This window comes from Sciurus carolinensis, chromosome X (assembly GCF_902686445.1).
Source record: "Sciurus carolinensis chromosome X, mSciCar1.2, whole genome shotgun sequence".
Classification (NCBI taxonomy): domain Eukaryota; kingdom Metazoa; phylum Chordata; class Mammalia; order Rodentia; family Sciuridae; genus Sciurus; species Sciurus carolinensis.
Window position 1 is genome coordinate 16,514,508 of NC_062232.1, and position 23,904 is coordinate 16,538,411.

At 38.0% G+C, this 23,904-nt stretch overlaps 1 protein-coding gene across 1 annotated transcript; it reads right to left on the minus strand.

Annotated features, from left to right (window-relative positions):
* Nucleotides 1–1,391: 1,391 nt before the first annotated feature.
* Nucleotides 1,392–19,104, minus strand: Eif2s3 (eukaryotic translation initiation factor 2 subunit gamma). Its single transcript, XM_047535785.1, has 12 exons — nucleotides 19,002–19,104; nucleotides 18,363–18,426; nucleotides 16,497–16,624; nucleotides 16,277–16,398; nucleotides 13,881–13,975; nucleotides 12,999–13,157; nucleotides 11,881–12,015; nucleotides 9,257–9,351; nucleotides 8,709–8,853; nucleotides 6,103–6,272; nucleotides 4,119–4,291; nucleotides 1,392–1,829 (listed from the first exon to the last, which is right to left on the minus strand). Exons 1-12 carry the CDS (start codon nucleotides 19,068–19,070, stop codon nucleotides 1,766–1,768), a joined length of 1,419 nt encoding a protein of 472 aa, XP_047391741.1. The 5' UTR covers nucleotides 19,071–19,104; the 3' UTR covers nucleotides 1,392–1,765.
* Between the last annotated feature and the right edge of the window lie 4,800 nt (nucleotides 19,105–23,904).

The following is a 23,904-nucleotide window of genomic DNA, read 5'->3' on the forward strand; positions in this document are numbered from 1 at the left end:
CAGACCACTTACTTGCCCAGCATGCATGAGGCCCTGGGTTCAATCCCTAGTACTGCAAAACCAAAAAACCCCCAAGATCTCCCTCCAAAAAAACCACGTGGGGACGTTAGATATAAAATTGCTAGATTTAGAACCTTATTTTATTTAAATGGGTTTCTTGTGATACAGCACAACCCTTCAAAGTCAATCAAGTGTGTAACATTAATATTTCCTCAAAACTCACTAATGGGCTGGGGAGATAGCTCAGCTGGTAGAGTGCTTGCCTTGCAAGCACAAGGCCCTGAGTTTGATCCCCAGTACTGCAAAAAAAAAAAAAAACTCACTAATAACAGCCTACTACCCCACAGCATCAAAAATTCAAGGCAGCTTCAATGATCAAAAGAGCACAATATGATGATTGTGGCATGAAATCTCACCTCAGTGTAAGTTTAAGAAAAAAAAAAAAACTAAAGCATATTATCAGACTACCAAAACTCATTGAGATACTTTTTTTTTTTTTTTTTTTTGGTGCTGGGGACTGAACCCAGGGCCTTGTGCAGGCTACACAAGCACTCTACCACTGAGCCATATCCCCAGTCCCAGGTACTTTTATTAAATAGGCCTACTTTTCAATACTGGGAGTTTTAAAAAATACCATCTGTGCTCTAACAGAATCTCTTATGGAGGAAAATCATAAATAAATAAAAATTTAAAAGCACAGTACCAGGAAGAGTATAGGGACATGGAAAATGTGTTAAAAATTAAAAGGACTCACCCTTTGCTTTCTAACATCTTTTACCTTTTAATCCCTTGCAAAGTCCAAAGATTACTAAGATTAGAGTCTATTTCATAATCACACCAATTAAGTGGTTAAGAAACAAACAGGGTTGGGGGTACAGTTCAGTGGTAGAATACTTGCTTTGTGGACCCTAGGTTCAATCCCCAGCAGTGCAACCAATCAATCAACAAAATGCCCCAAAAATAAGGACTGGAAAGATCTTTGTTGGTTATCTAGAATCACTTGGTTAACATTTTTTCCAATGAGTGTTGTTTTAGGCATAAACCAATGCAGAAATAATCTCAGGGCACCATGGTGAGAGGGTGAGAACTTCTGGTTCTGGTTTCCTATGTTTTAGTCCAGGAAAATAAGAGGAAAGGTTTGTCTATGGGAATGAGCACTTGTGCTCAGAAGGTCAATTTTCTCTCAAAATATCAAGATAAAGTGACATAAAGTATGGGGCCAAAGGGGAGCTATGTCTTCCAGTTTTTACTGGTACAACAGTCCCTCAGCCTGGTGCTACTGAAAAGAATCATGAAGGGCTGGGGAGATAGCTCAGCTGGTAGAGTGCTTGCCTCGCAAGCACAAAGCCCTGAGTTCGATTCCCCAGTACCACAAAAAAAAAAAAAAAGAATCATGAAAAAGAACAAGAAAAATTTTATTTCAGACAGATTCCGTGGCGTGCATGCTATAGCAAAGGCTGATTGTAGCAAACAGTTTCATTTTAAACCCACATTGATGTATAAATTATACATTACTTGGGAATGTTTAACTTCTGTTAAAATGTAGATTCAATCCAACATTACACCAATTTTTATATTTATTGTAGATGCTATATTAGTGCTAGAGGTTAAATTTTCATCAACAAAAAAAGAGAACAACCTTACAGCTACCTACTAAGGTAATGAGCTGTGAAATTAATTGCCGAGTATTGCTCTGAAAATATACGCCTAGGTTGTTAAAGAGAAATTCCAGCTCCATCCAAATGTATTATTTAACTGGGATTCTTCAGTCATCATCTACTGTTGGCTTGATTGTCACTCCTCTTCTTATCTGACCCCAACCAATTAAACTGAAAAATGAAAATAGAATTATGAATATTACATCCATTTCATTATCATCACCAAACAATTATATGATAGAACTAGTTTTACCTGCCTATCTTCTAAATTCAAATTTGTTCCCACAGACTGCTCCTCCATAAAGGCCACACTATTTTCTTAGATTCTTAGAACCAGATAAGATCTGGCTAGCATGACAGGAAAAGCAAACAAAAATTGCTACCATGAATATATGTGTCTTCATTCTATCAAAATATACCTAACCCTTCAGATCCAACTAAGAGCTCTTTACTCCACTGAAGGAATCATGCCAATACACAAACCAATCAGTCTGATTGTCTTTCAAAACCTCATTCTATGCTTTTCTCTTTGAAAAATGCTTTTCTACCACTCATAGCACATCAACAGATCATGATGCATTTAGTGTGACCCCAAATGGTAAAGGAAATTTAAGAGAACCAGAGGAACTCACAGTCTATAAGCAAACTATTTTGGGGGGAGGTGGGTACTGGGAATTGAACCCAAAGATGCTTTACCACTGAGCTATATCCCCAGATCTTTTTGTTTTCATTTTGAGATTGGGTCTCATTCAGTTGATTAGGGCCTCACTAAGTTGCTAAGTTTGGCCTTAAATTTGTGACCCTCCTGCCTCAACCTTCAGAGTCACTGGTAAACTGATTACTCTTGATAACAAAGGGACTTCTGTTCCCTTTGGTTGCTACCTCAACTGTAGCTTCTTGAACAAAGTCCACCTGAACACGGAAAAAACTCACTATTCTTAAAAATATAAGGATCAGCAAGGAGTGGCAACATATGCTTGTAATACCAGCGACTCAATAGGCTGAAGCAGGCAGATCCAAGTTCAAGGCCAGCCTTGATGACTTTGAGACCCGTCTCAAAAAAGGACTGGTATGTAGCTCAATATTAAAGTACCCCTGGGTTCAATTCCCAGCACCAAAATAAATAAATAAACACGTAATGATCATTCAGATGCTCTCTTTTTTCTTATTCGAATTTTAACATACTTGCCAATTTTATTTGGATAGAATCCTCTTGTAATATTAGTAAAAATACCCCAAAAGAGTCTTTATTTAAAAATATGTTCAAATCTATGAAATGAAACAAACAAGTAATAACAACATAGTTCCATGTTGAGAGTTTTTTTGTGGTACTAGGGATTAAACCCAGGGTGGGCTTCCCAGGCAAGCACTCTATCACTGAGCTACATCCCCAGCCCTTTTTATTTTTTTGTATGTTTTTTGTTGTTTGTTTGGTTTTGGGTTTTGGTACTAGGGATTAAACCCAGAGGTGATTTACCATTGAGCTATATCCCTGGCCCTTTTTATTTTTTATTTTGAGACAAGGTCTCACTAAACTGCTTAGGGCCTTGCCAAATTGCTGAGGCAGGCCTTAAATTTGTGATCCGATGGTGTTGCTGAGGCTGGCTTTGAACTCATGATCCCCATCTCAGCTTCCTGAGTCACTGGTATTATAGGCATATGCCACTGTGTCCGGCTTTGTTTGTTTTGTTTTTGGTGCCAGGGATTAAACCCAGCACCTTGCACATGCTAGGCCAGTATTCAACCAACAAGCTACCCATAGTTCTAAAAAACATTTTATATATATAAATAAATGTGTGTGTGCATGTGTATCTGGGTAAGGGGTATATAGGAATTATCTGTACAATTCTTGAGATTTCCCTGGTAAGTATGAAATTACTAACAAATAGTTTTTAAAAAGTCAAAAAAGGCTGGGCATGGTGGTATATGTCTGTAATCCCAGTGGGTTGGGAGGATTAGGCAGGAGGATTGTGAGTTCAAAGCCAGCCCTAGCAACTTAGCAAGGTCCTGAGCAACTCGGTGAGATCCTGTCTCTAAATAAAAATATAGAAAACAGTTGGGGATGAGGCTCAGTGGTAAAGCACCCCTGGGTTCAATCCCTGGTACCAATCAATCAATAAATAAAAAGTCAAAGACAGACTGGGGGTATAGCTCAGTGGTAGAGGGCAGGCTTAGCATGTGCAAGGCCCTGGGTCCAATCTCCAGCACACACACACACAAAAAAAGACAATGGAAATATTGAATCTGAATTCACTGATGTTTGCATAGGGAAGCCAATTACAGTATTTGGACTAAAATATGGGACTACAAATTGAGGTTAGAAATAGTTTTCTAAGTCATCAAAATAAATAGTTGAAAGCTAAAGCTATACAACTGTGTTCAAAGAATATGCACCTGTGTTTACACAACCATGGACTTAAGGAAACTGACTCTTGCATCGGCAAAGGCTAATAAACTTACCGCCAGTGTTTCTCAACTCTTCGGCTAAGGGCAATCTTTTCTCCTACTTCTGTACATACAGGATTAGTCAAAACAATTTTGCCCAAATCAGCCTTGACAGCACTAACTCTCCCTCCTGTTGACAGTGATCCTATGTTCACCATGAGCACTTCATTCTTAGACAGCTTTTGGACCTATGGAAATAAATTAGGGAAGAACAAATCCCAAAATCAAGAACATGCTTTCCAAAAAGAATGGTGATTTACCAAATATTTTTGGAATTGAGACAATTATAACCCTACCATTATGTATGACTAGTGTACCAAGAAAAAAATATGGGGAAAGAAAGACAATTATAAAAGAAAAAAAATTCTACAGAAATTTCATTACAATGAAATGTGAACTATAATACAGTCTAAAGATAACAACTGGTTGATTTGGCACATGCTGACTTCACACAAGATCTACCTTTATAAAAATAAGCTAGTAACCATAGCATAAAACCTCCTAAAATTCTGAAGACGTTGTATACAGATTGAGATAGCATATCCTTTACTGGGAATGCCTAGAAATAGAAGTGTTCTGGATTTTTTTGGATTCTAAAATATCTGCGTACACATAATAAGCTTAACTTGGGGATGGGACACAAGCCTAAATACAAAATTCACTTGTCTTTTATATAAACCTTATACACACAGCTTAAAGGAAATTTTATATAATATTTTTAGTGCACCTGTGTTCTGACTATGACTCATCACATAAGGTTAGGTGTGGAATTTTCCACTTGTGGCATCATGTTGGTGCTCAAAAAAGTTTTGGATTTTGGACCTCAGATTTTTAAATTAAGGATGAACAACCTGTAGTAGAAATGAGATACAAAATTTCCTAAGTGGGGCAAGGGGCAGGAAAACGGCTATTAGTTAATAATATCATGTGCATGCATGAATATGTAACAACAAATCCCATAATTATGTACAACTACAATGCACCAAAAAAAAAAGAAAAGAAAAGAAAAGAAAAGTCAATAAAGCGATTCTGGAGATGCATTTCCACTCATGTATCTAAGCCAGCAACTGAACTCTCTGTGCCTCTTCAAAATTGGCTAACACCTTCCACATGTTTATCTGAAAGATTAGGTGAATTTTTAGCTACTATTCCTATTTTTGCTATTTAAAACCTAATGCCAAAATTCAGATCATTATTTTAATACCTTTATATTTTCATTAAAAGTAAAATGAGACAAAAAAAAAAGTAAAAAGAGACAAAAACAGTCTGTACTACAGGAATTCTGAAGAACATAACCTCAAGTTTTATAGGCATGTAGCTCAAAGTCAAATGATTTCTTTCCTTGCTTTTTCATGAAAATAACTTCATGCTATTTGTGTTATATGAATTTTTCATGATGAGAGTCAGAAAGTTCAGTGTTTCCACTGAAAAGAGGCAATTCTGTAACTCTTCTATAACTTGTTTATTTTCTATATCCTTGCCAACTTAGCTGTCAGTAATTTTTCCATCTCTGCTAACATTCTTTTTTTCCCATATTTTTTATTGGTGCATTATAGTTGTACATAATGGTGGGATTTGTTGTTATTCATAAATGCGAACAACATAACAGTATAGTTTGGCTATAACATTCCCCAGTACCTCCTGTTTCCTGCCCCTTCTCCCTCCCCCTGATCTCTTTCCTCTATTCTACTGTTCTCATTCAATTTTCATGAGATCTCCCCTCAACCTTTCTTTTCCTTTTTCTACCAACATGCTTATTGAAACACTTTTTTTAAACACAAAGATATTAGGAATATCATGTCTATATCATAAATGACACAAATACTTTTCCCTACTCTTTTCTTTGTTTTCAAACTGATTGCCATATAGTTGCTCTTGATTTTCAGGAAGTCAAAACGATTTACCTTAATTCTATTTTAACTATATGAGAATAAAACAAAAAACTGGGTTTAACATCATGGCCACTTTTTGGGAAACAGAAATTACAAAGAGCACTTACCTTTGCTGCTTTCTTGTCTCCTTCAGTGCGTACACCTAGAAGTCGTCTAAGCAGGAAATAGGAAATTTCCAATTCCGTGAAAATCTCAGGTAAAGCTCCAACTGCACCAAGTACTTGCCCCACCATTCTGTCAGCACGGCACAAAGTGGGGTCGATTTTTGTTCCAACTCCTAATGTAAAATAATACGTACACAGCTACATAGGAATAACAAGATATCTGTTTCATAAATTCACACATCCTTTGGGCAACTGAGAACAGAAAGATTCTCTTTGTTATATTCTAAACAAAAGGCAAATAGAGATAATAACCTAATATAAACTGAATTTGAATATCCTTGCTGAAATATGAAAAAAGATATAAAAATTGAGCCAGGCATGGTGGCATATGCCTGTAATACCAATAACTTGGGAGGCTGAGGCAGAAGGATATTGAGTTTAAAGCCAGTCTCAGTTACTTAGTGAGACCTTGTCTCAAAACAAAAAATAAAAAGGGCTGGGGATGCTGCAGCTGTAGCTCAGTGGCACAGCGCTTGTCTAGCATATGTGAGGTGCTGGGCTTGATTCTTAGCACCACCACATAAAAATAAGTAAATAAAGGCATTCTGTCCATCTATGACTACAAAAAAAAATTTAAAAAGGACTGGGGATGTAGCTCAGAGGTAGAACACACCATTTGCTTCAATCCCCAGTACCCAAGGGGGCGGGGGGAGATACAAAATTCATGAGTAGTTTGCAGAATATTTTCATGCCATTTCCTGGAAGGTTGATCAAAAAGAGCTTAGCTAGGTGTGGTGGCACATGCCTATGATCCCAGAAGCTCAGGAGGCTAAGTTAGGAGGATTGCAGGTTCAAAGCCAGTCTCAGCAATTTAGCAAGGCTGTTAGTTGAAAGGTTGCTACATGAAGGTTATCACCATAATAGTCTACTTTCTATTTTTAAGTTTGAAGAGTTCCATAAATTACATTTTTTTTTTTTTTTTTTTTAAACCAGGGATTGAACCCAGGGGCACTTTACCACTGAGATACATCTCCAGTCCTTTTTATTTTAAGGCAAGTTCTTACTAAATTGCCAAGACTGGTTGAACTTGCAATCCTCCTGCCTCAGTCTCCATATAGCTTGGATTATTAGGCATGTAACACACCAGGCAGTAAATTACATTATAAAAAAATGTTTCCAAGCCGGGCATGGTAATACATGCCTATAATCCCAGTGGCTCGGGAGGCTGAGGCAGGAGCATTGCAAGTTCAAAGCCACCCTCAGCAATTCAGCAAGGTCCTAAGCAACTCAGTGAAACCGTGTCAAAAAAAAAGTTTCCAGAGTTTCCTTGTCCACAAAACAAAAGGTAAAGCTTTATGCAATAATCACTTAATTACAGGGCAGAATAGAAAAATGAACTATATAGGCAAAAACCAGAGGACCAATTTGTTTGGTGAAGAATAAACTGCTTTTTCACCCAACGTTTTCTTCCTTAATCCAAAGACATGACAATATCACTAATATTTGCTGAATCTTCACTTTTTTCTTTTTTTTCCTGGCACTGGGGATGGAACCCAGGGTTGCTGTACCATGGAGCTACACCTCAGCCCTTATCAATCTACCAATTTAGTGAGAAGAGAGACCCTGTTTCAAAATAAAAATAAGAAGGACAGGATGTAGTTCAGTGGTAAAGCACCTGAGATCAATCCCCATTAACACCCCCGGAAAAAACCCAAACCAAACCAAAACAAAACAAAAAACCCCCACAACTTTGAGTGATTCCTACACAGTTTAAGTTATCTTCCTTTACTTTTTTTTTTTTTTTAAGACATGGTCTCACTACATTGCCCAGACTGGCCTTGAACCTCTTGGCACAAGTGATCATCCTGCTTCAGTCACCTGAGTACCTAGGGCTATAGGTGCACACAATCACACCCACTTAGAGGTTATCTTCTTTTATTCCACTGCAGTGTAAACATTATTTGACATCATTCAACCAACATATCTGAATAACTTTCCATTTACAAAACATACATAAAAAGTAATCACTCAAGCTGGGCATGGACACATCTATAATTCCAGTGACTCAGGAGACTGAGGCAGGAGGATCACAAGTTCAAGGTCAGCCTCAGCAACTTAACAAGACCCTGTCTCAAAAAAAAAAAAAAAAAGCTGGGCATGTAGTCCAGAGGGAGAGTACTTGCCTAGCATATGCAAAGCCCTAGGCTCAACCCCACATGTGCATGTGTACACACACACACACACACACACACACACACACACAAACCCACTCTCTAACCCACCCTCCCCTCAAAAAAGCAGAAGATGGGTACTGCTATGGCATGTGCCTACAGTTCTAGCTACTTATGAGGCTAAGGCAAGAGTATTGCTTGAATTCAGGAGTTCAAGGCCAGCCTGGGCAAGCACAGCAAAAATCTGTGCTCTTAAAAACAAAAACAAAAATAAACCACCAAGAATCCAGGGATATAGATCAGTGATAAAATGCCCCTAGGTACAATAAAAAACAAACAAAAACCACTACAATATACCTTTATATTAATCCATTTCCCATGAAAAGTACCATGAATATGTGCAAATTAAAAGAAAAGGGATGAGAGGGAAATCCTTACCAATAAGACCTCCTGGAGCAGCATACTGGAGATCATTATGTTCTGCAAAAAGTGATACAATTTTGGAAAAGATTGGTTTACACATGAGTTTTCCTTCACTGTCTTTGGAAACAATACCAGGTCTGACTTCTATTTCTTGGCCCACCTGTAAATATATAACCAGTAGTGAAAATTAGTATGAATTAACACAATTATCATTTACCTATCAAAAAAGTTCTAACAAGAAAACCATAAAACTGAAAAGGTTAACCTTCCTCTATTTCAAAGATCACCATTTTAATAAAAGAAAAAAATAAATGTGGAAGAGACCTTCAAAATCAGAACCACTCAAGTTACTACCTACTACATAAACCCATCACCACATAAAATGGGCTTCATACTCAAAAGAAGCCTGTAAATTTAGAGGTTAGACACATTCCAAAGACATAAAAGCAAACAAATCTATATCAAATAACAAACACCATAAACCATTTAATTCAACTTGGATTATTCATCCTTTTTCTTAAGACAGGGCTAAACAAAAACACAACAACCCAAACCTACCTTACCTTTAATACTCCTTTCAGAATACTACCACCAGCAACACCTCCCTTAAGGTCATCAACTTCACAACCAGGTTTGTTGACATCAAATGACCTAATAACTAAAAGAAAACAAATTAAAACTATTTCTATTAATTTAACTTTAGAAGAAATGTTCTTTTCCAAGTTAACTTTTCAAAAATATCTAATTATCTAATTTTACTACTCCAAGCTTATTACAGCCTTACTTATGATGAGAAAAATGAAAATAACCTGAAAGTTCCTTGGTAAGTGTCATCTTATGACATATCTGCACTATAAAATACCATTTAAGCTATTAAAAAGAATGTTGGGGGGCTGGGGAGATAGCTCAGTCGGTAGAGTGCTTGCCTTATAAGCACAAGGCCCTGGGTTCGATCCCCAGCACCCAAAAAAAAAAAAAAAAAAAAAAAAGAATGTTGGGTGGTGCATACCTGTAGTCTCAGCAGCTGAGGCAGGAGAACTGCAAGTTCCAAGCCAGCCTCAACAACTTAGTGAGGCCCTCCCTGTCTCAAATAACAAAATGTGGGCTGGGGATGTGGCTCAGTGGTTAAGTGCCCCTGGTTCAATCCCTTGTATTAAATAAATAAATAAGAATGTCAGGGGCTGGTCATGGTGGCCCATGACTGTAATTCCAGCTTGTAGGGAGGCTGAGGCAGGAGGATATTGGGTTCAAGGCCAGCCTCAGCAACTGAGCAAGACCTTGACTCAAAGCAAAAAAATAAAAAGATCTAGGGATATATCCCCTGTAATGTTTTGGCCAACTCTCTGAGATTCAGTGCCTAAATGCATACTTTTAATTTGTGTCTACTTTCATTATGAATATTAGCTCTGAATTCCTCTATCTTCTGTTTTAGGTGAAACAGCTGGCTAATTTTTAGGTGTGCTATTTGTTTTACTAACTGAACAAAGTGTACTTCTGCTGATGTACCTAAGTACTGGATGCTATTTTGTGGGGGCATCATCATCTGTGTTTTGTGTTATTTAAGAGTTAGATACACCAGGCGTGGTGGTGCACACCTGTAATCCCAGCGGCTGGGGAGGCTGAGGCAGGAGGATCGTGAGTTCAAAGCCAGTCTCAGTGGCTGAGTGCCCGAGTTCAATTCCTGGTACCCCACCTTCTCAAAAAGTCAAATACGCTTTAATCTTTGTTTGTTTCTAGGAAATTTCTAAGTATAATTTTAATACGGTCTCATGCTATAATTTTATGACTAGCATTCTATATTTTATGACTAGCATACTATTCTTATGTAATAGTCCATCATTATGATTTGTTCTCACAAAGAAAGACTAGAGCTAAGACTAGTCTTTTAATTTCTCTTAGATTGAAATAAACTTAAAAAGAAATTAAAGATCAAAGAAAAAGGAAGAAAGAAAAGAAAAAAAGAAGAAACAATGATCTAGGGATATAGCCCAGTGGTAGAGTGCTTGTCTAGCATGTGCAAGGCTAGGATTCTGTCTCCAGTATCACAAAATAAAAAAAATGTTAGAGTATTAGAGTTTTTATAATGATGTAGAATGACTCTCATATACTGTTAAGGAGAAAAAAAAGAGTAGTTATAAAGATTCAGCCTCCTGAGTTGCTGGGATTCCAGGTGTATGCCACCATGCCCAGCAGATTAAAAAAAAAGAAAAGAATCAACAGTCTATAGAGAATACATACAAACTTTTATTTATTTTTTTTTTTGGGGGGAGGTCACTATTTCCTAAACAATACAATAACTATTTACACTGCATTTATAATGTATTAGATACTACAAGTAATGTAGAGATGCTTTAAAATATCCAGGAGGGGGCTACGGTTACAGCTCAGTAGTAGAATGCTTGCCTAGCATACATGAGGCCCTAGGTTTGATCCCAGCACCACAAAAAAATAAAAGTATACTGGAAGATGTGTGTAGGTTACATACAAATTCTATGCCATTTTATATAAGAAATTTCTATATTATGTGGCTTCTGCAAAACTAAACAATTCTAGGACTACATAACCTATACTTAGGTCACTCAAGAGCACTTTTCCCACCAAACAACACAGGAACCCAAAATGAAGGCTTAAAGGGACTCAAATGTCTGTTTTCAATGGTACAGTGGCATCATTTGTATGGAAATTGTAACATCCTAAAACATTATATAACATACAACAGGCTGAGTTTTGGAAAGGTTAATAGTTTCTATAGTATTCAGGACTCTGTTCCTCATTTGGCAATACAATCTAACACTGCCAATACAATCTCAGAATTAATCAATTTCAAAAACTTGTGTATTTATTATCTCTCTGTAGAAAGAGGAAATATTAAGAAACGCCCATAAATGTGAATCGCTAATGTGGAAGAGACCAAAATAAGAGATAAAGATTGGCTGGGCATGGTGGATCATGCCTGTAATCTCAACTACTTGGCAGGCTGAGGTAGGAGGATCACAAATTTGCAGCCAGGCTTGGAAACTTAGTGAGACACTGTCTCAAAATAAAGGAAGAAAAGGGCTAGGGGTACAGCTCAGTGGTAGATGGTTTGCCTAGCATGCTCCAGGCCCTGAGTAGAATCCCCAGTGAGAGAGAGAGAGAGACAGACTGACAGACAGACACACAGTTAAAGATGATTTCTATCACTTACCAATAAGTCGGGGTTCTGAAGTAAAGTCTCTTGGGGGTACTGGTATTTTCTTTACTATGTACTCACAGACGACTTCAATATTGTATTTCAGCTGAGCAGAAATTGGAATAATAGGAGCTCCTTCTGCTACTGTACCTATATGGCAAAATTGAGAAAGATCAAAATTTTTCAGTTTTAATAAACTTGTTCTATGCATCTGTTACATAAAACAACTAAGATTACTAAAACAGAGTTCTATACAACCCCACACAAATGACAGCAATAAGTAGAAAGCAATAATTCTGTTTGGAAAAATGACAATATTTCACCACTGTTTTAACTCCTGAAAAGGAATACTATTCCCTTTAATAACACTCCTGGGAAAGAGTACTTTACTAGTTGAAAAGATTTCTAATAACATGTAATTAACCTCCCAATAAATGTTAAGATAGAATTACAGACTCTGCTAATCAAAGACTGCTGCCACATATAACATTTGCTCCTTATTAATTATACATCAAACAGACGTCAAAGAAATAGACAAAACATAATCAGATTTTAATCAAAATGACTTTTTTTTTCATGGTGACAAAACTGGGTTCATACGAAGTTAACCTTTATAACAAGAAAAATGAGATTCTAAGAGAAAATCAAATGTGAACAATGATATGCATCAAATCTTCCCTGAAATGAAAAATACTATACTGCTACAGAAAGGGACACTATGAAGATTTTTTTTTACAATACTTTTATCCATTCTACTATCACAAAGCCCCCCTGACACATGCCAGGGATTAAACCCAGGGCCTCATGCATGCTAGGCAAGTGCTCTACCACTGAATTACACCCTCAGTACTGAGGATTTTTTCTAAAATCTGAGTGATAAAAGATTCTAGAATATAACTTCATTTCTAACTTTCAGCTAGCAAAAATATATTTATGTACATCGAATTCAAAAACACACATTTTACCAGTTATATCAAGTTGCTAACAAATACTCGGTACAGAAATAAAACTTAAGACCCCTAAATTTACCTTGTTTTTAGGTAAGTATCCTTTATTCAAAGTTATTATCTAGTGCCTGGATTAAATGCCTCTCAAAATGATTCATGGGTTTATTAGATATTATGGCTTCTTACCTTGTACAAATGCAAGGATCTGTTCATACTGTTCTTTTGCCTGACTTTCTTTTACCAAATCAATTTTATTCTGTAGAATCAAAATATGCTTCAGTTTCATGATTTCTATAGCAGCAAGGTGTTCAGAAGTCTGAGGCTGAGGGCAAGATTCATTACCAGCTAGTTGATGAGGAATAAAAAAGATGTATAAGTATAGCTAGAAATAGCCAGACCAGGTAAATTCAGCGATAGAAAGCATATTATTGGTTGCTAGGGGCTGGGGAGAAAAAGGACTGGGAAGTGAATTAATGAGCTTAATGAGCATGGAGTTTCTGTTTGTGGAGAAAATGTTCTGGAACTAGATAATAGTGCTGCTACAATCACTACATTACACAACACTGTAAAAGTACTTAATGCCATTAAATTTTATACTTTAAGTGGCTAAACTGATAAATTTTGTTATGTGTATTATTTTATCACCATCTGCAGGGAAAAAAAAAAAAGCATCACTGGCATCCAATAAAGAAAACTTTAGAATATTCTAGCCCTACTCAAGGCAAAAGTCCTGATATTGTTGTCAAGCATCACATACTTCTACACATAAATTTTAAGCTAAAATAATAAACTACCTTATGTGACAAAGATGGGGAAAACACATTATTGACCTTCAGTCTTTTGGATACTATGATAAGAATTCTCAGAAACTATTAGCCCCAGGTCTATCTTGATTAGTATTTTGTGACAGCTTCTAGGTAGGAATGTCATCCTGGATGACATGTTAGTTCCCATTCATATTACCCTTAGGCAATGGATATGGCCCTTAAAGGCCTTAGTTCCTCTTTAAATATTCCATCTTGGGTTTGTTCCACACTGATTAGTCCAAACAAATTCTGATGTATTTACCTATCAAAAGAAGAGCTGCATCCATCACTGCTGCACCATTCAGCATAGTAGCCATCAAAATATCGTGGCCAGGACAGTCAACAAAGGAAACATGTCTAACAATTGAGAAATAACAATCAGTCTTCAGATGAATGAATACTTACAAATGCAAATTGTAGATTTCTTTAAAGTTAAATCACTTAAGAATAATTTTTGTTGTTATTGATGATGGTACTGGCAATCAAACTCAGGGTGCTCTACTAATGAACTACACCCCTAGCTCTTTGTTTTAAGATAGAGTATCACTAAGTTGCTGACGCTGGCTGCAAACTTGTGACCCTCCTACCTCAGTCTCTTGAGCTGGGATTACAACTATGGGTCATCACACCTGACTTAGGAGATAATTCTTATTGCTATAAAAATGGTTAGAGGAGTTGGTGTTTCTAGACCTTGGAAATAAGATTACTTGCTGAGAATAAAATCGCTACAGATCATTACAAAGCAAATAATATTAGCTACATGTAGAAATAACTGAAGTGACCAAAAAAAAAAAAAAAAAAAAACCCAAACACAAAGTGAGTATGGTATAGAAAAATGGTATAAAGTATACAATTGGAATGTCACTTATTTGAAAGCCAAAACCTAATGATATATAAAAATGGCATTAACAGAATAAAGACTGGTATCTGAAAAAACAATTTGTGCTAGGTATGGTGGCACACGCCTGTAATCCCAGCTACTCAGGAGCTTGAGGGAGGAGGATCTTGAGTTTGAGGACAACTTCGGCAGTTTAGCCTCAAAATGAAAGGGCTAGGAATATATCTCAGTGGTAAAGCACCCCTGGGTTCAATTGCTAGTACTGCAAGAATTAATTAATAAAAATCACATTAAAGCATTTATACTTACTACTGAGATTTTTAGCTTACCCTCCACTTTTTTTTTTTTTTTTTTTTTTTTTTGGTGGTGCTGGGGATTGAACCCAGGGCCTTGTGCATGAGAAGCAAGCACTCTACTAACTAAGCTATATCTACAGCCCCTTCACTTCTTAATCTTGGGCCCAGAGTGGCTTCATCTACCTCCCCTTAGTCTTAGCCCTGCCTCTGAGCTAAAATCTGTGGGGCATCTGCAACCCCCATAGACATTACTAACAGACATTCTCTGATAAAGTACTAGGATATGCAATAACATTCAGAAAATAGATGAGGAATAAGTACATGTGTTTTAGAGAAGTACTTAAGAATGGTTTTGTTCATCTTAAAAACACACACACACACACAAACAACAATAAAAAGGTCTAAAAAAATTTATAAAGCCAAGAATTCTATTTCTTTCTCTTCCATTCTGCTTACATAATACTGTAAGTTTGCAGAACCTTTAATTATTTTTATTTATTCATTTATTTTTTTTGGGTGGTACCAGCGATTGAATACAGGGCTTCACGCATACTAGGCAAGTGCTGTACCACTGGGCTACATTTCCGGCCATTTTTTAAAAAATTGGTTCTTTTTATTTATGCATAACATTAGGATTCATTTGACATAATTATAAAAGCATGGAATACAATTTGTTCTAATTCAGTCTCCAGTACTTCTCCTTTTTCTCCCCTCTTCTCTCCCCATTACCTTCCCTCTATTCTACTGATCTTTCTGTTATTTACTTAGTTGTTGTTGTTTTTTAATTAATGTTTTGTGGATACACAGCCCTTTTAAAAAAAATTATTTTGAGGTTGGGGACATAGCTCAATAGTACAGTGCTGGCCTAGCACACATGAAGCTCTGGGTTCCATCCCTAGTACCACTTTAAAAAAAGAAAAAAATTGACACAGGATCTTGCTAAGTTGCCCAGGATAGAATCAAACTTGTGATCCAGGGGCTGGGGAGATAGCTCAGCTGGTAGAGTGCTTGCCTTGCAAGCACAAGGCCCTGGGTTCAATTCCCTAGTACCACCAAAAAAAAAAAAAAAAAACTTGTGATCCTACTGCCTCAGCCTCCCAAGTAGTTAGGATTATAGGCATGCAACACTCCGTGCCTGGCAAGAAATTTAAGTATTTTAACTTAATTTGAAATATTTGACTTTTCTTTTTTCTTTTTTTAAATATTTGACTTTTCAATTATCCTTATTACAGGCAATAAAATCTATAGTATTAGAAAAATAACAAAACCATTCAGCAATTAGTTCATTATTTAATACTTCAAATGTTTTCTAAAAAAACATTTGCACAACAGCAAAATAAAAGGTGTAAACTTTTTTTACATGTATATGTTTTTTAGTTGTAGGTGGACACAATACTTTTATTTTACTTTTATGTGGTGCTGAGGATCGAACCCAGGGCCTCATGTGTGCTAGGTAAGCATGCTACCACTGAGCCACAACCCCAGCCCCAAAAGGTGTAAACTTTTTAACACAAAAGTGGTCACCTGACTAATTTGAAGTTCCCTTTGGTCCCTGGAATATCTGTAGGAAACTCATCTGGTGTGCCACTTCCACATGACCTATAACATTCTGGACGAGGACAACTTGGGTCGTCAAGTTTATAAATCTACAAGTTTCAAGAGAAAAAAAGAAAAAAGATTTCAAGTTGTTATCTGTACAACAATTAAAATTTAAAAGTTTCTAGTTTCACAATACACAGCTCACCTTAGCATTAGCATATCCAAGCTTGATTGTAATGTTTCTTTCTAATTCATTTTTGAACCTGACAGTGTGAACTCCAGAAATGGCTTTTACAACTGTGGATTTTCCATGAGCTACATGACCAATTGTACCTAGAGACAAAGTACAAATATTATCTCAAATGCATTCACTTATACCAAGTATTTCTTTCAAATAGTGTTAAGAGGAGAAAACTCAAACCCTTAATTCACTGTAAATATCAGTGCAAAACCAATGACTTCAATTTCTCTTACTACATATCCTTTCCTACTAAACACCTATTCTGATACAGAACTGAAGAACTTTCCATATAACTAATAATCTTAGGCCTGGAGATGTAGCTCAGTGGTAGAATGCTTGCCTAGCATGTGTGAAGTCATGGGTTTGATCCTCAGTACTGCAAAACATAAAAAATAAAACAAATAAAATAATATTTTGTTTGTGGAGAAACCATCCAGCATGTTTTTTATTTTTTAGTTGTAGATGGGTATAATACCTTCATTGTATTTATTCATTTATTTTAATGTGGTACTGAGGATCGAACCCAGTGCTTCACACATGCTAGGCAACTGTTCTACCACTGAGCCACAACCCCAACCCCTCATAAATTCCTTTTTATGGTGTCTAGACTTGTTGTACTTATTTACTTTGTCAATATGCTGAACTGAGGGCTGCAGTTGTAGCTCAGTGGTAGAGCACTTGCCTAGCATGTGTGAGGCACTGGGTTCAATCCTCAGCACCACATAAAAATAAATAAACAAAATAAAGGTATTATGTCCATCTACAACAACAACAAAAGGAATTCATGAAAACAAGGAAACAACCCAAGTTTAATTACAGCAATGCTGTCAAAGACAGCACATTCTTTACAACTTTTTAATAGCTTCATGGTAGAGTCTTAGGTTTTACTATGCTGTTTGTATAGACTCTCAAATACCCAAAATTTACAATCAGTCAGTGTAACTTCTCCTCTAAAGTTCTAGGTGCCAATTAAAAAGGGGAAAAAAAGTCTACTTAATCATAGCTTATGTATCAAATAAATATTTCATAAACTCTGTCCTTTCAATAACCCTGTGTGACAAGAAGAGCTGTATTTTCACCTCTTAAATTTCAGTCATGTATGATTACATAGTGCCTTATGCTGTTAAACTTTTCATATGTCTATATCTTTTCTTCTCAGGTAGGCTGCTCAACATGTGCAGCATTTCTCTTTTATTTTTTTTCCCCAGCACTGGGACCAGGGAGTGAACCCAGAGGTACCCTACCACTGAGTTAAATTCCCAGCTCTTTTTAAATTTTGAGACAGTATCACTAAATTGTCCAGGCTGGCCTCAAACTTGCCAAACTTCTGCCTCAGCCTCACAAGTAGAGTCCCTGGGATAACTAGCCTGTGCCACCAATCCCAGTTTTACATGAGCAGTATTCTTTGCCCCTGCAACCACACAAAAATCTAGTGGATGCTCACAGGGCTTTTTTTTTTTTTTTTTCTGGAGACAAGGTCTCACTAGGTTGACCAGGCTGGACTCATACTCCAGGGTTTAAGCAATCCTCCTGCCTCAGTCTCCCAAGTAGCTGGCATTGCAGGCATGTGCACTGCACTGAGCTCAAATTCTTTTTTTTTTTTTTTTAGTTAGAGGTGGACACAATACCTCTATTTTTATTTTTATGTGATGTGGAGGATGAAACCCTGGGTCTCACTCATGCTAGGCAAGCACGCTACCACTGAGCCACATCCCCAGCCCTCAACATCTATTCTTGAATATTTAAATCCTCATACTATTCAGGTAATTACATTAAAAGGAAATATCAAAACTACTTGTAAGTCAGGTCCCTAAATCATTTTTATATTACCTATATTAATTGTAGCTTGTCTGCTGATAACTTCGTGTGACAGTGGCGTCAACTTGGTAACATCCTGCAATGAAATACATTTATTTTAAAACTTCGTACCTAAGACAAATCAGAACTTTTCCTCTGACTTTACATTCGCTATGTACAGTACAACTCACCACCACCTTTAGAGTTCTCTTCGTCTAAAGTGCCTTTCTTGTATAAAATGATCTTGTATTCTAATAGTCGGGAAGCCATAAGAGCCCTTCATGGTTACACAACACAAGACTCCTAACCTCACTAAAGGGGGTCTGAAGGCCAGAGGCCCCCAATCTTAGGGCCTTAGTTCCCAGCGTAGTGAGGGCACTGTAGACACCCCGTTCCCAGACCATCACAGGTGAAAATCTTAGTGACATCTAATACCAAGAGTTGGCCGAATCCTTCAGGAGCTCGAGGTCCCACGATCCCACAGCCCCAAGTCCGCTCACACGGACCCGCAGAGGTGCAGGCGGGAGCGCGGGTTAGGGAGCCCGGCTTCGAGGTTGCCTCATAAACTCACGCTCCCGACATCCCGGCACTGCCTTGTTTCAACACCTGCCGGAAGGATCGGTCATACCCACTCCCGAGCTCACTCTCCATCCTCCCGAAGCGAAACCTCACCAAGGTGGCGAGATCCTGACGAGAAAGGTGCGGCTGCCCAAGAGTCACTCCAGCCTCGCCCCCCGCCATCTTGCCCGGAGAGGAAGGAAGTTGCTCTGGGCTGCCGCCTGACAGAACGCAGGCCCCCTTGGGCGGGGCGGGGAAGCGAAGGCGGGAAGGCCGACTAGATTCCAGACTTAGAAAAAAGGATGACAGGAGCAGAGCGACCTCACTGCCTAGACTTCTCTCTGCTTTAATTGCACATGGTCTACAAGAAGGCTTATTTTAAAAACACTATGCAAAGATTCGGGATCTATTTTTTGCAGAAAAGTTAGATATTTGTGCAGGCAACACTGAGGGCAGCCCCATAAGAGGACCCCCCCCCCTCCCGGTTGCGAGGCGGGCAATGCAATGTGACATGCGCGCTGGCATGGGAGAAGCCATTTCCGTTTCCTGTGGGCTGTGCCGAAAGAGTCACCAGACCTGGGAATCTTACCCGGGGTTTGACAGCAGAAAGGAGTGTCCCTTACAAATACATATGTATCTCTTACTTTATATATATACTTGTTTATTTTAATCAGTTCTGTAATTTATTAAGCCGGTAGCGGCTCCGGGTCCTCCCCCGCCCGTGACGGGGCTCTCGGCCGGGAGGACGCCGCGTGCTGAGCTGGCCACGCTCACGTCCCTGCGCGGTCCCTGGCCTGCGTTGGGGACGGCGCCCTCAAGCGGAGATTTGGTGAAGGACTCAGCAGCGACTAGCTTGTTCCCAGGCAGCGGTTTCAAGGGCCAGGGAGGCGGTCCTTGGTGACGCCAGACTGTTCAGTGTGAATTTAGCATCACATAGAAGCTAGGTGTCGTGAGATTGTCCAGAGGGTGTGTGTCTTTTTAAGAACAGATCCAAGAAAACCCACTTTTCTAATGGAAGAATTACAGATAAATCAGTATTTTTAAATTTAGAGTTTTGAGACTTCCTTAAGCCCTTTTTCTCCGTGGGTTAAAAAGAAGTGATTTTTTTTTTTCGTTTCTCCTTATATTTCTATACGATTTTTCTTATAAACAGTTGGTCGTTTTAACTAGGAAAAAATGTGAGAAGAGGTGAATAAGAATTTAGGCTATCTACGTTCAATGAAATTCAAGTGTTTTATATTTTCTTTGTTTTTGGTACTGGGGATTGAACCCAGAGGCACTTTACCACTGAGCCACATCCCTAGCCCTTTTTTATTTTTTATTTTGATACAGGGTCACACCAAGTAACCTAGGCTGATCTCGAACTTTTGATTCTCCTGCCTCAGCCTCCCTAGTCGGTGGGATTACAGGCATGTGCCACCGTGCCTAGCTACGTGTTTTATATCGCAGATATTTTAGGTACTGCATTTTACCTAGTATAGGAAGTTATGTGTCAGTAAATGCATTCACTGGATAAGTGATAATGGGAACTACAATATAATGTACTTGGGTGGAGATGTTTATTTGGTTTTAATCTTACATTTTAAATAATTATACCAGCCGATTAAGAAAACCCATTGAGGGGCTGGGGTTGTGGCTTAGCGGTAGAGCACTGGCCTAGCACGTGTGAGGCACTGGGTTTGATCCTCAGCATCACATATAAATGAATAAAATAAAGGTATTGTGGCCACCTACAACTAAAAAGAAATATTGAAAAAGAAACCATTGAGGCGACAAAAATGCTCTGGAATTGAACTGTGGTGATGGTTGCACATTCTTTGTGGATATACTAAAAACCTGTGACTTGTACAGTGTAACATGGTGAATCTTAAGGTATGTGAATTATATCTCAATAAAAAATGCATTGACACCATATGTGCTGGCACATACCTATAATCCCATCTACTCCTGAGGCTGAGGCAGAACATCACAAATTCTAGGCCAGTCTGGGCTACTTATGAAGACCCTGTCTCAAAATATAAAATATAAAGGGCTGGGGATGTAGCTCAGTGGTAAAGCACCCATGAGTTCAATCCCCAGTTTTGGGGGTGGGGAGGAGCATTGACAGTAAATAGAATATAACATGTTCTATCATTAAAACTTATTGGAGGCTGGGACTGCAGCTCAGTGGTAGAGTGCTTGCCTTGCACGTGTGAGGTACTGGGTTTGATCCTCAGCACCACATAAAAATGAATAAAGATATTTTATTTTGTCCATCTACAACAAAAAAAATATTTAAAAAAAATTTATTGGGCCAGGTACCCAATGACACATGCCTGTAGTCCCAGCTACTTGGTAGACTGAAGCAGTTGGATCTTTTTTTTTTTTAGCAGTTGGATCATTTGAGCCCAGAAGTTTCAGGCCTTCTCTCAAAAAAGTTAACAAATTATTGACCCCAATGAAGCATGTTAATTTTTTAAAAATCTTTTTAGTTGTAGATGGGCACAAGACCTTTATTTTTTATTTATTTATTTTTATGTGGTGCTGAGAATCAAACCCAGTGCCTCATACATACTAGGCAAGTACTCTACCTCTGAGCCATAACCCCAGCCCCGAAGCTTGTTAATTTTATATGATTCTCATGACAGTCCAGTAGGGTTTCTAGTATGATTCCCATTTTACAAGTGAGGAAATTGAGTCCTAGAAAGACTGAATAACACTGGAGATTGCATATCTAAAAAATAGCAGAACTGGGATTGTTGAATACAATTTCAAATTACATTTTGTTGATCTATTCACCAGTTAATGAATATTTCTACTTTTTTGGTTATTGTGAATAATATTGCTAATGAATATTTGTGTACAAGTTTTTATGACAACATGCTTTAATTTCTCTTGGTAAATATCGAGTTGTATGATTGCTGAGTCCTGTGGTAAATCTGTGTTTGACATTCAGACACATTTAAACAATTCTCCAAGAGGGCTGCATCTTTTAACATTCCCACCAGCAACATATGAGGGCCCCAGTGTCGTCATATCATCAACACTACTTACAATTGTAACTGGATGTGGTGGTGCAGGCCTGTAATCTCATTGACTCTCAAGGCTGATGCAGGAGGATCACAAGTTCAAAGTCACCTCAGCAACTTAGAGAGGCACTACGCAACTGAGACTCTGTCTGTTAATAAAATATAAAAAAGGGGCCAGGGATGTGGCTCAATGGTTAAGTGTTACTAGATTCAATACCTGGTACAAAATAAAAAACAACTTTATAATTTTCTTTTTTATGAAAGCCATTCTAGTGAATGTGGTTTTAAATTGCATTTCCCTAATGACTAATGAATGTTGAACATCTTTTGTTTTTGTTTTTTGTTTTTTGCCCTACTGAGAATGAACCCAGGGTTTGAGCACATGCTAGGCAAATACTTTCCCACTGAACTGAACCCCCAGCCCAAGCATGTTTTCATAGACTTATTGGCCATTCACCATTCATATCTCTTCTTTGGTAAAATGTCTATTCAAATCTTTTGCCCATTAAAAAAATTTAGTTATTTATTTATCTTTCTTTCTTTCTTTCTTTTCTTTTCTTTTCTTTTCTTTCTTTCTTTCTTTTTTGTTTAATACTTAGGATTGTACCCAGGGCCTTCAGCCTGCTCAGCACACATTCTACCACAGAGCTACATACACCCCCATCCCATTTATCTTTTTGTTGCGTTACAAGAATTCTTTCTATATTCTGGATACAAATCCTTTATCAGATGTATAATTTGCAAATGCTTTCTCACAGTCTGTACTTTGTCTTTTTTTTTTTTTTTTTTTTTTTTGGCAGTACTGTTGATTGAACCTGAGGGCACTCTACCACTGAGCTACAGGACAATTCTCTTTTTTTTCTTACTATTTTTGTTTTTTTATTTTGGTACTGGGGATTGAACCCAGGGGTGCTTAACCACTGAGCTACATCCCCCAGCCCTTTTTACTTTTCATTTTTTCCTTTTTTTTTTTTTTTTTTTTTTGGCAGTACTAGGGATTGAACCCAGGGCCTTGTGCTTAATAGGCAAGCACTCTACAAACTGAGCTTTATCCCCAGCCCTTCATTTTTTATTTTGAGACAGGGTCTCACTAAGTTGCTGAGGCTGACCCTGAACTTGTGATCCTCCTGTCTCAGCCTCCAGAGTCGATGGAATTACAGACATGCACCACAGGACCTGACCCTTTATTTTTATTTTTATTTCGAGATGGTCTCACTGAATTGGCCAGGCTGGCCATAAATTTGTGATCATCCTGCCTTGGCCTCTCAGGGAGCTGAGATTACAGGTGTGTGCCACCCTACACAGCTTGTCTTTCATTTTTTTAAATTAGTGTCTTTGAAGAACAAGGGTTGATTTTTTTAAAACTTTGATCAAGTCCAATTCATTTTTTGTTTTATGGATCATGCTTTTGGCACCATATCTTAAGAACACTTGGCATGGCGAGTGTGGTAGTACATCCCTGTAATCCCAGTGACTTGGAGGCTGAGGCAGGAGGATTGCAAGTTCAAGGCCAGCTTCAGTAAGTTAGCGAGCCCCTAAGCAACTTAGCAAGACCCTGTCTCAAAAAATAAAAAAGGGGGCTGGGCTGTGCTCAGTGGTAGAGCACTTCCCTAGCATGTGTGAGGCACTAGATTTGATCCTCAGCACCACATAAAAATAAATAAATAAAGGCATTGTGTCAATTTACAACTAAAAATTTTTTTAAATAAAATATTTAAAAATAAATAAAGGTTCATCAACAACTAAAAAATTTTTTTTAAATAAATTTTAAAAAAGGGCTGGGGATGTGACTCAGTGGTTAAGTGCTCTGGGTTCAATCCCCATTACCACCCCCTACCCCACACTCCCAAAAAATAAACCACTTTGCCTGCCAGGCATGGTGGTGCACACCTGCAATTCCAGTGACTTGGGAGCCTGAGACAGGAGGATTTCAAGGACTAGGGAGGCAGCTCAGTGTTAAAGTGCCCCTGCCCTGGAGTCAATCTCCAGGAACCCCCTCAAAAAATAAC